At 47.8% G+C, this 12,914-nt stretch overlaps 1 protein-coding gene across 1 annotated transcript; it reads right to left on the reverse strand.

Moving 5' to 3' along the window:
* Nucleotides 1-339: 339 nt before the first annotated feature.
* On the reverse strand, nt 340-4,452 carry LOC119439907 (uncharacterized). Its single transcript, XM_037704878.2, has 2 exons — nt 4,092-4,452; nt 340-761 (listed from the first exon to the last, which is right to left on the reverse strand). The coding sequence occupies exons 1-2, from the start codon at nt 4,450-4,452 to the stop codon at nt 343-345; spliced, it is 780 nt and encodes a 259-aa protein (XP_037560806.2). The 3' UTR covers nt 340-342.
* Nucleotides 4,453-12,914: the final 8,462 nt, after the last annotated feature.

The raw sequence follows: 12,914 nt of genomic DNA on the forward strand, positions 1-12,914 counted from the left end.
CAAGCTATTGCAGCAATTTGATCACATGTAGGAGATCAAGAAATGGGAACACCTCCATATCTGTAATTACATATTCAAATGGATTGTATTGTGCTTTTTTTTAAATGAGCAGAACAAAACGAAACTAATTAACTTACAAACTATGCCACATACTTCTAATGTATCCCTAGATGCCTAGGCGGCACTTCACAAGGGGCCTTAGATTTGTTACTAAATAGAATTATTGGGGATGCAAACTAGCTTGGACTGTGTGATCAAGACAAAAAAAAGCACTGAATAGCTCAGACAGGAATCGAACTCTTGGTCATTAGACAGCACTGGTACGTGCTTGAACAAAGTTCATTAAAAATACAAGTAACAATGAAAGGCAAGCACATTTTTAAGACTACAAATTTGGTGCCGGGCATTACAAACAATAACAAAAAGCTTGCCTGCGAGTACTTGAGTCTCAACGCTAGATAGCCTCTGGTGTTCTACGTCGCTTTCAGGGTGGCCATAATGTTTCTTCTGAAATGTCACAAACACCTTGTCATCCTTCTCTTTTGCTTGCAGTGATGCAAGGCAGTGTTTGCCTATTTTGCAGGTGCCTTGAGTTTTCCTTCGTCGCTTGCGCTGATCTACAGGAGCACACTTGTAGTTTCCAGAACGGTGACAATAAAAATGATGCTTAACAGCTCCTTGTGTACATTGCCGTTTTCCTGTTGACACATTAAAACTGCTGCCTGTCTCTCTTTCCATATTGTCTTTCCATACAGAAAATTCTGAAATAAACAGCCACAACACCAACATAAGAGCTAAAGCTGCCATTATGTAATGCTATAGTTGCCTACTTTACAATGCTCCAAAAGCAAATATGTAACGATATGTACGTGCTCCAAATTGAATGTTTTTGCTACAGCAGCAATGAGTGCTGTTGACACAGAATGGACTTTATAGGAGTACTGACATGAAATTTTTTACTTCTCATTTGGACTTTTCTTGTGGAAGATGAAGGTCAAGGCCATCAAAACAGTAGAAGAAAACTGAAAGCATCATAGCGACCTAATCAATTTACTATAGCAATTTTTTATACTTAGTTTGTGGCACTCGGGAATTAGATGCGTCATAACACTCTTTCTTGCTTCACTCGTGTGGTTGCTGCACCTGTCGCACGTGAGTGAAAGCAGAATAAACACGCAGAAATCTTGTTTGCAAATCTAGCTCTGGGTCACGAAGACTAGATACGTTCACACCAGGTCTGGCATATTGGAAACTGTAGTGCGAAATTTGAACACATCATTTTACCTGACCTCAATTCCTGTCATCCTTTAACATGCGGGAGGAGTGTGGTAGACTTTCTACAACTTCAATAATGTGTCAGTACTCCTTTAATAACTGAAACTTATAACCAAAAAGGGGCAAAATAAACCACATTACAGGCCTCTTGGAAGAGGACGGTTCTGAATATAGTGTGCTAAAATGTGCATGTCTACAAGTAATAAGCACTACATAAATAACATCATCCACGCCTAGCCTTTTAAATGTAATGCTGAGTTTTAAGCAACTGGACACTGCCACGCTAGCTCCTGGTGACAACACTTTTGTTGCCACTCTTTGTCCAGTCATTGCAGTTTTTAAACTCAAGTGATTGTACCACTACTGATCGGCTATATGATATCATGACTTAGTTATAAGCAGCGTGCATACAATTCTTTCCGCGTGTTTTCCAGGCGCACTGCTTATCACCAGGCTATTGCACTTTTTAGAGCGCAACGGCAGTAATTGGACCTTTTTCCAGTAAGCGACCCCTCTAGCGGCCGCCACTTCAACTAAACTTGACGGGCAAGACACATACGCTCCCGCCGCTTCTCGCCTCTACGCAGAGCATGATAGCGTTTGACCAAGCAGTCTCTCGTGACGACCGTCCCTGTTTATTTTCCCCTTTGTCGCTTGTGTTGTTGAAGTAGCTTCTCATCGTCCTGCTCAAGCGCGCGCGTATTTGCTCACGTGTAGCAATAACATATTTTACATTTACCGACGCGACGGCAACATGCTGATGCAACGTGCAGGCCGTTTGTAACCACGATTTGAGAGATGCACCAGCCTATATTCTTCAACAGCTTGGTCAGTACTTTGATTCAACTGGCGAAGGCATGTGTGATCGTCAAACGCGCCGCGGTAGGACTTTCTTCAGGATAAACTCGACCGGTCGTTCGGAGTGGCTCGACTTGAAGGAGGCGGTCAACGTATACGCATGCACGTACGTGCTTGCCCTCATTAGCGGGCATGTAAGCAGCTCAAAATGCTTAAAAAACAACGTGCAAAACTTCTGCACACGTATTGCGAGTGTGCTGCAGGGCAAGTGATGTTTTATCTCGAGATATGTATCGTATACGGCATGGTACTGGGGACTAAGCGGACGCAACACAGTACGGGGGGCTAAGTAGAAGGTAAGTGGACGCAACACGTTGTTTTGTCAGGTGGGTAAAGCTTCATTTGCCTTCACAAAGTAAGACTAGCGAGCTTTGTATAATGCGACACCGCAAGTGTGTCGCTTTGGCCTCGCACGATGCATTCTGTTCGGCTGTGGCGAGATTCTTCTTTTCGTTTGGCCCCACGTAACCGTACAGCTATTTCCGTCTGCATGCAGTAACGCTTTCTACAGCCAATGGTAAAATCCGTGCGGTATACATATCCGAAGATTAAAACATCGCCGTGACTTCAGAGGCAGTCGTAGGGGGAGAAGTGGAATAATCACAGCTAGCGCTAGTGTCATGCTGTTAACAGAACGCAGGCTTCCCTCACTCAGCAAGAATCGCGTGATAACTCACTGATAACATGGGGTATTTTTTTATTTGAAAGTGCGCTCCACTCTCGTACAATACGTTCACCATTTCACGCCGGTTTGTACAATCGACAGTACAGCAAGTGCCCGGCATGAGATTCGTCGCAAACGCTGCACCTATCGCTCGAGTATTAGTTCACGGAGTCGTTTTCATCGACAAAAGTGCTTGCAGTCTTTCCCACTAACACTGCTAAGTGTTTCCTTTAACCAATATCCTCGCCCAAAACACGAGAAAAATTATTGTTCAGCCCCTCAAGCTCAGGAAATTGCCGCGGATCATGCAAGGGTTCACGCACTCACTTCGCACACCTGCCCTGCGATAATGGCGGCGCGGCGTTGAATGCAGCTGGGGCGAGGGTACGCGCATGCGCATAGCTGAATTAGAAAAAGGTCCATTATTTCTGTACATTGTTCGAAAGTTCGCAAAGAGAGTTTCATTGCATACATGCTGCTTTCGCCTGCCGTCGCCCGCTACAAGCACGCGAGACACCTATAGACCCCCACAGCGCGCTGCCAGAACTTGGCTCCCGACTCGCTGCACGGTTTTGTAGCAATCCCTTCCGCTCGATTCTAAGCCTCGCTTATCATCCGCCGTTCACGGTCGGCTGATCCCGTTGATAACGCGGGCGGAGCGTCGCCATGATCACAGACGATGCGCGAAAAGGCAACGAAATCGCAGCCCCAATCAACAGCTATCAAGTGGCCTCATCTCTCTACCAAAAGTACTCATGCGTGTCGTGTACGGCGATAGAATATGGACGCTGAACGAAAATGTTACCGATGAACACTGACAAGACACAGCGCGTAAGCCTACGCCACCTTTGTTCAAAGCTGTAGTGTTCAAAATGGTGGCCATCACAAAGCGCGTGCCTGCTGCTATCGGCCGGCGTACGTTCAAGTTAATGTAAGAATGTATGTCCATTAGACGCGCTCTTCACTTTGTGAACTACTTCAGAAAATGCAGGCGAATCGAACGGACTTAACAGTGCTCGTAGCGACAAAACTGAGAACCTTCGCTCGACTTTTGGACTCGTGCAATTTTCTATATATTGTGCACTTCAATTGCAGCAGGCGTGGCGACAGACACGCATATTTCGTTTCAATAACTTGCACTAAGAAATTAGCGATGAGAATACACAGTACTCAGAATCACTAGGCATGGTTAGTGAGGCAGTCCTGTATTAAGCGACGATCCATTTCACAATGGACAGCTCGAACGCGTGCGCATTTCGGCGCCGCGTGGGAAGTAGAGCTGAAAAGTACGCACCTGACATTGTGTCGAACACCAGGCTTTCCAACTGTTCCTTGAAACCGTGTTCCTTAATGTGGTGCTGTCGTAAATCGTACAGGTTGGCGAAATTCATAGCCTGCTCTGGGCACAGATCGCACACAAGCAGCCCTTTTTCGCTTCGGTTCCGGGCAAGGCTGTCCTTCACGCTTTGCAAGGCTTCTTCGCCGTGCAAATGTCTGACATGTCTCCTTAAGTTACTTGCGTAGGAGAACTCTTGGCTGCAGTAGTCGCAGCAATACGTGGCTTTTGCTGTGCCTCCAGGAGACGTTGTTGACTGAGCATTATCTGATAACTTTGAGGAATCACTACTGCTTGTAGGGGCTTGGGGTGGTAGCATTACCGTGAAGTGGTGACGCAGATCTGGAAGATTGGGCCATTCCGTCCAAAGTAGCAAGTCCAGCTGATTTTTGTGACCAGAAGCAGGCGATGGTTTGACTGAAAAGTCAGGCGCTGCCTGATCGCACACTGTTTAAATTTTGCAAGCGCGCAAATTGCACAGCCTTCCACGGGGAGCGCGCGTTGCTGCTAGCGCTTTGCTGATTGGATCAGGCAGAGCTTTTGCTTGACATCACGCCACTGCACGATACTTTTTTTTGGCACAGCGATTATGCAGAGATATATATAAGGACCCATATAAGGGTCCAGATAAAGCCTTATACTACCATATATGACTGCAAGTAAGGCTTTATAACGCCATATAAGGGTACAAATAGGCCTTCTACTGCCATATATGGTTGCAAGTAAGCGCCTTATATTGTCATATAAGGATTTATAAGTATGCCTAAATTAGAGTTGTAACCCCCCCCCACCCCTGAGGCCGAGTTACCCCCCCTCTCCCCCCCTCACGCGTCCAGCCCCACCAGTCCAACGTGTATCTTCAGCGCTCTGTTCACATGCATTGTCATTACTATTCAGGAGGTGGCTTGAGGTCGAATTTTCCTGATTAATAAAAACACTCTATCATTGTCTTCTATTTACTCATTCACTCTTAAATTACTTTGAGTAAAACACTGAAAGAATAAACATCGTCATCATCCTTAGTGTCATTATTATAATTATTAGGCATTTGAGTTGCTGTTGGATTCCTCTGGCTAAAGCAAGGAAATTAAATATTATGCAAAGTGCTTGCTTCCCCCCCCCCATGCACACACACACAAAATTTAACCCCCCCCCCCCCCCCAGCAGAGATCCTGGGTGCACTACTGCGGTCTAGTATGGGTTAAATTAGCACCGCGCCTGCCGGACAGCATGGCCTTATTTACTAGATGTAGCTACTGAACGTAACAAATGCGATGCTTTACACTGCGGCTATAGGCAAAGAATCTAGATCGAAATGAATGTTCCTGCACCGAGCAGGTAGTAACGGGTTGAAGTTAATTTTATCGCAGAAACGCACACATTGAACTCATTGTTTTGCACATTGGCTCACCCACACCCGATGAATATGTCTACTTTTTGAGAAAGACCATGAACATATACTTTTGCGATCATATATACCGGCCTACGTAAAGCAGCCTGGGAATATTAACGCCTGGTTTAGGAAACCTGCTGCACGAATTCCTATTCGTTATATTAGCTGCCGCACAAGCACAAACAAAAACCTTTGCTACATCAGTCAATCTAGATACTCTATTCAAGCCCCATTAAATGAAATACTGCCAAGAATTATAGCCAAGCTAGAGTTTTGATACATTCGGAGAAATCCAAACCGAAACCAAACGTGGAATGGCCCATGCATTGTATCGTTTGGCAACACTGGTAAGCTTGCTGCGCCGGCAGCACATGGCCGGCAGTAGCCGGCAGCTGTGAGTAGAGTGTACTAGAATATGGTCGAGTGGGACGAGCGGCTGGGGTGGCGCATGCATTGCAGTGAGGCGCCCGACGTGGAAAAATACTGGGGCGGCGCTGCGGTCGAAGTGGATTGGACCGCATCAAGGTCGCGCCGTTGGAAACTGCTGGCGATACTGCTCGGCAGGGTCATTCGTACTACTTCGCGCGCTGGTACTTGCGTTCAGACCGATCAAATGGGGTTCATAATTGCATATGACATGTATTTATGCCTTAAGAATAAATTCATTTCCTTTATCTTCTTTATTTATTTTTTATTATTTTCTAATGCCGCTCGGTGATTGCGCGTCCATTGCGGCCACAGTGTCGGCTTTCATTCTACTATGTTATCCTACGGTTCCCTTTGGAGAAAAAATATTTTTCTCGTTCTTCAAGCAGCATGTCTCTCTCGTGTGTATTGTTGCGCATATAGTTTTCCATCAGTAGGTCTTGCGAAACGCAGACGAAGCAACATATGTAACCTTCCTGCTTGCCGCTTCAAACAAGTAAAGCATATCTGCCCCATCCGGCACCTTGTACTTATATTTACGGGAAGCATTGGTATAGATTAAAAAAAGTAAACTGGCGTGCAACATTTCATTCAAGTTTCCGCCTTTCTCGCGTAACACAATGCGAAATAATTGGTACGGGGTCACTTATTGCAGTCGGACCTCGAGCGCCGAAAACGGTTTTAGTTAGCCATTCTATATGCTAATCTTTGGCCGTAAGCCATACGTGGAATTTTTTTCCAGTCGATACTTCGAAAAAGAAAAAAAAAGAAAGCCTGCACGGTAGCCTAATTAGTGCCTATATCGTGGATACGGCGTTGCGCTGCTAATTCTGGAGCTCGCGGGTTCAATCCAGGTCGCGGAATTCGATGGGAACGAAAGGGGAAAAGACTCGTGTACTTCTATTTAGGTGCGCGTTAAGAACCCCAGGTAGCAAAAACTAAACCGGGTGCCTCATAATCATATCGTGGTTTTGCCACGTAAAACCCAAGAATTTGCTTATATTAAAAAAGAAAAAGAAAAAAGCAGATGGCTGCGTTCTTCGGCTTCTTTCTGGTGGTGTAAACAACATAAATTATTGTCGAGTCTGATTTCCGAGAAAAACATGTTACGCTTATCCTATATTTCATGCGTAAATGTAATGCCGTTCCCAAATGTATGACCGCTCAACTCTGCAGCTTGTATATTATAAACGGCTGCGTTCAGTTATCCGGTGCACTATAATACCGACTATAATGAAACAATTAAAGGAACGGCATGTCTCACATACACGTAGTGATACGTGCAGATCTGTTGCGTTCGTTGAAGAAGATAAGTGTGGTACCCCATGGGGCACTCACTGAGTTTTAATGGATTGCAAACATGGTGAGACTGTCAAAAACTCTTGTCTTAGTCAAGTTAGCAGATTTACAGGCTGCCCCAAAACGGGGCGTTTATATTGAATGAGAGCTAGGAACTTGTTAATCAGGACTTATTAACACCCGTCCGTTAATTCTCTCAGGAACTGCGCTTCTGCGCAACAGCCACGACCCTCCGGCAGCAAAATCATCCGGAATAACAGTCCTCACTTGCATGCAGTCACTTACCTTTGAGATTTCAATAGTGCTGTTATGCGTTACATTCGAACGGAAATGACTATTCGGCATCGTACAGTATAATAACACACACACACACACACACACACACACACACACACACACACACACACACACACACACACACACACACACACACACACACACACACACACACACACACACACGCACACGCACACGCACACGCACACACACCGACACACACACACACACACACACACGCACGCACGCACGCACGTAGATATATATATATATATATATATATATATATTGTTACGAGACTGCGCGCAATGGGACAAAGATGACGTTGATCATTTGGGTGCAGAAGACGACGATTGAAGAGATTGTCTTTCCGCCATCTTGGCAGTGCTACAGCTCGCTGTATATATTTTTTGCAAATTCTTGTAAATATCTTTTCAGTTATACCGTTTCCCGTGACATTTTCGTGGAGGTGCGGGGTACTACTCAAGACGGAACTCCGCAGCGGACGTGTCCTGGCAAGTTGCACAATGTCAACAGGCGGGGATATTGCGTCAACCGAAACACCGGCACCCCAGCCAGTGATCTTGATCCAACCCCGCGACCCAGAATCCTTTTGCGGCACCGACAACGTCGACGTTGATGACTGGATTAGGAATTACGAGCACGTCGCAACCAACAATCGGTGGGACCCGACAGTGACATTCGCTTATGTCGGTTTCTACCTCAGTGGGAGAGCGCGCGTCTGGTTTGACACTCACGAAACGGAGCTGACCAGCTGGGATCTATGTAAGCAGAAGCTTCGTGACCTATTTGGCAAACCAATTGGCCGCCAGAGCGCCGCTTCGAAAGATCTCTCCTGTCATGCCCAATCTCCCACCGAGTCGTACATGTCGTACATCCTTGACGTTATCGTTCTTTGCCGCCGAGTTGATGCCACCATGACCGAGGCGGACAAAGTAAGTCACGTCCTGAAAGGCATTGCTGATGATGCTTTCAACTTGCTGGTCTTTAAGGACTGCTGAACCGTTGAAGACATTATCAAGGAATGCCGGCGTTTTGAAGCACTGAAGAGTCGCCGCATCGCCCAACAATTCATGCGGCTTCCAAACACGGCCGCTACATCGTCCTGAGCGGACGTTCAGCCAACCAGTCAGCAACCGACCACCGATGCCTTGTCCGCATCGTGCGTCGTGAAATTGAGGCGGCGTCGCCACCTTCCTATTTCGCACGCCCTTCCGACGGTCCCCGACCGACAGTCTCTTTAATACAAACCGTCGTGAGGGAAGAGCTGGCTAACGCAGGACTCCAGCCTGTTGCATCCCTGCCTCACCCTCGGGTCAGTTCTGTTCTTCCGCCCTACAGAAATACAGAAACGTTGCGGTGCTATCGTGATCCGGCCCAGTGGAGAACGCTGGACGATAAGCCCATATGTTTTCTTTGCCACGGCGTTGGACATATTTCCCGTCACGGCCGGTATCGCCAACCTTCCTCTCCTCGCTCATTTTTGACATTCGCCGCGACGACAATCGGTCCCTGCAGTTTACCGCTCGTAACAACTCACCGCTCCGAGACGCTCCTGTACCAACCCGCAGCTCCAGCCGTTCACCTTCTCCGCACGATCGTCGTAACCGGTCCCCTCTACCCCGCAGCTATTCATCGCCGCACCCCTCTGGCCGCTCTTCCCAGGAAAACTGAGCAATGCAGCTCCCGGAGGTGACGCTGCATTGGACCCACGACCTGCAAAGCCTCTTTTAACCTTGCCCACGCACGAGAACCAACTTGCCGTAGTAGTGGATGGCCTACCCGCTACTGTCCTTATCTACACCGGTGCACATATTTGTATCATGAGCGCTGATCTCCGTGAACGCTTACACGAAGTGCTAACACCTCCAGAGTCCCGCACTGTGCGTGTCGCTGACGGCGGAACTCCGTCCGTGCTTGGAATGTGCACCGCACGCGTGAGCGTCGCTGGCCACCACACTTCCGTGTTGTTTCATGTTCTTCGCCATTGCCCTCATGACGTAATCCTTGGACTCGATTTCTTGACTGACCACTCCGCTGTAATTGACTGCTCGGCCGGTGTCGTTGAACTTGACTTCCCCGCTTCACTAGACGCTCCTGACGTAGTCCAGAGCCATGCAGCTCTCTTGTGCCGAGTTTGTTCGTTTGCCGCCCCAAGCACTCACCTGTATTACAGCTGTACCTTGCCCCAGTGTACCGGATGGTGACTACGTGGTTACTCCGTCCACCAGTGTCCTTTTGTCGCACAACATTTCCTTTCCCCACATTGTTGTGACTGTTGCGACCAACCTGATTTGCTTGCCCCTCTTGAACTTCGGACTCTGTCCTCAAGTTCTTCCCCAAGGCATAGTTTTGGCCACCCTGTCACCATCAGATGAGTGCCAGATTTCATCACTGTCACCTGATACTACGTCAACAATTTTGTCCGCCGACGCGCCCACTTCTCCGTCGGTACAGAGCGCTATCACAAAGATGATTGCCCCGGACCTCCTGTCCTCCCAAGTAGACGACCTCCGTCATTTGCTCGTCACGTACTCCGACATCTTCGACTTTGACGGCCGTTCCTTAGCTCAAACCTCTCTCGTCAAACATCGCATACATACTGGCGAGGCGCCTCCTATTCACCGGCGACCTTATCGCGTGTCACCATCCAAGCGCCAAGTTATTCAACAAGAGGAGGATGCACCGCCTGGCCTTTTCTCGCTCTCCGCTTTCAGCCACATTGGTGACGAGCAACGGTGGGACACGTCTTTAAATGATCTCATCAATGGCCTGCAGTCTGGCTCGGAGGACCGGTCACTTCGCCTGTTTGTCATTGTAAATGGCACATTATATCGCCGTAACATGCACCCCGAGGGACCGGAACTACTACTCGTCGTTCCCGCACACCTTCGGGCGACCGTACTCGAGCATGATGTCCCAACAGCCGGCCACCTTGGTGTTTCCAGGACGTATGACCGTGTACGGCGGTGCTTTTTCTGGCCCGGTCTCTACCGTTCTGTTCAACGTTATGTCGCTGCCTGCGCGTCGTGCCAACGCCAGAAAAGGCCATCTCTTCCTCCAGCTGGACTCCTCCAGTCTATCGGCATACCTGCTGAGCCATTTTTTTGTGTTGGCCTCGACCTTCTCGGCCCCTTCCCTCTCTCCACCGCTGGCAATAAATGGATTGCCGTTGCAACGGATTATGCGACCCGTTACGCTATCACAAGACCTCTCCCGACCAGTTGCGCTACAGACGTCGCCGACTTCTTGATGCAAGACGTAATTTTACGTCACGGTGCTCCTGGTCAGCTTCTCACCGACCGGGGTCGCTACTTCTTATCTAAAGTCATTGAAGACTTACTTCGTTCTTGTGCCACCTCACGGTGCTCCTGGTCAGCTTCTCACCGACCGGGGTCGCTACTTCTTATCTAAAGTCATTGAAGACTTACTTCGTTCTTGTGCCACCACACACAAACTTGCGACTGCGTACCACCCCCAAACGAACGGTCTTACTGAACGTCTGAATCGCACTATCACTGATATGCTCTCTATGTATGTTTCGTCTGTTCACCATGACTGGGACACTGCGCTACCTTTTGTCACCTTTGCCTATAACTCCTCACGCCATGACACCGCCGGCCGCTCCCCCTTCTATCTTCTATACGGACGAGAACCAACGTTCCCTTTCGACACACTTATTTCGACCCCTGACGCACTGCCTACTGAATACGCGCGCGACGCCATTGCTACAGCAGAAAAGGCACGTCCCATGGCCCATCTTCGCCTCTCTGCGTCGCAGTCACGGCAGAAGTTGTTGTACGACGCCCACCACCGGGACGCCCGCTTCAGTGCGGGTGATCTTGTCCTTGTCTGGTCCCCGTCTCGGCGCGTTGGCCTGTCTGAAAAACTACTTTGGAGATACTCTGGCCCCTATCGCGTCCTGCGACAATTGACAGATGTCACTTATGAAATAGCCCCGCTCGATCCTACCACGTCTTCTCCTTCCTCAGACGTCGTGCACGTGGCCCGCCTCAAGCCATACCTCGCGCCCACCACTTAGGCGCCGGGTCGGCGCTTTTCCGGCCGGAGGGTAATGTTACGAGACTGCGCGCAATGGGACAAAGATGACGTTGATCATTTGGGTGAAGAAGACGACGATTGAAGAGATTGTCTTTCCGCCATCTTGGCAGTGCTACAGCTCGCTGTATATATTTTGTAAATATATTTTCAGTTATACCGTTTCCCGTGACAATATATATATATATATATATATATATATATATAGGATGGTTTCGCCTGCTATGAATATTATTTCTGCGAATGAGAGTTTTATTTCCAGTATTCACTAATAAGTGTGTTTGTTACTGCAAACACGTGCGCTTATTCCGGTCGGGAGTTCTCACTTCTTCAATTATTGCATTTAGAATATTTGTTATTTGTTCCCTTACACACACACACACACACCTATATATATATATATATATATATATATATATATATTTAAATATATATGTCTATGTACCGTTTGATTTAATTACCTAGAAATACATTGGTCATTCTTCGCGCCACGCAGTTAATAAACCTGGTTTATTTCACTCTAATATTGTTTTCACTCGATCATTGTCCCTGATCAATATCCACCAAGAAGTGCGTGTAAAATGACATGATATCAATAATAAAGTTTTCATACGTAGCCTTCATGGTGAGGAGATACCAGTTACTTTTAGAGGATAGTGGTAAAAACAGCAGTTCACCTGGCTAAAACTACATTTGGCACCGGCCGTCAAGAGCCATGGGCGCACCAAAGCAACTAAAACTTTTAAAAAAATGTACTGCACAGAGGTTCTGCCAGAAAAACTGGGCGTGCGCCAGCGCCCGCGTGGCGAACGCGCGCTCGCTAGCAGACGACACGCTTGACAACGACAGCAAAATTGAAGACGTCGCGTTGTATAATCTATGCCTGAAATATATATGTTTGGCAAAATGGTGTAAACATTTGCAAGTTGCAGTTGAAATAAAGCGCTATTTTAAGAGCGTACTATGCGCAATTGACCTCGGCGCCCGCAGCGAAAGTACGTTGAATATGCCGCGGAGCGCGTCTGCGCCCCAATCCAGTTCGCTTGCAGCGCCCTCGCACTATTTTTCCACACGCGGCGCCTCAGCGGCAGAGCGCCGTTCGGCCCACTCGACCATTGTCTAGTACACTCTAGCTGTGAGCAGGGGCGGATCCAGGTTTTTTCTGAGGGGGGGGCGGGGGGGGGGGGGTCAGCTTCTGTCGATGATGATGATGATAGTAGCCTTTTTTAGTTACCGAAATTCACCGTTTCTGCTCACGATCAACCCGTGTTTTATACACAGTAAAAATTTTTACACCCAAAAGGGTG

Source organism: Dermacentor silvarum, chromosome 1, assembly GCF_013339745.2.
Source record: "Dermacentor silvarum isolate Dsil-2018 chromosome 1, BIME_Dsil_1.4, whole genome shotgun sequence".
Lineage (NCBI taxonomy): Eukaryota > Metazoa > Arthropoda > Arachnida > Ixodida > Ixodidae > Dermacentor > Dermacentor silvarum.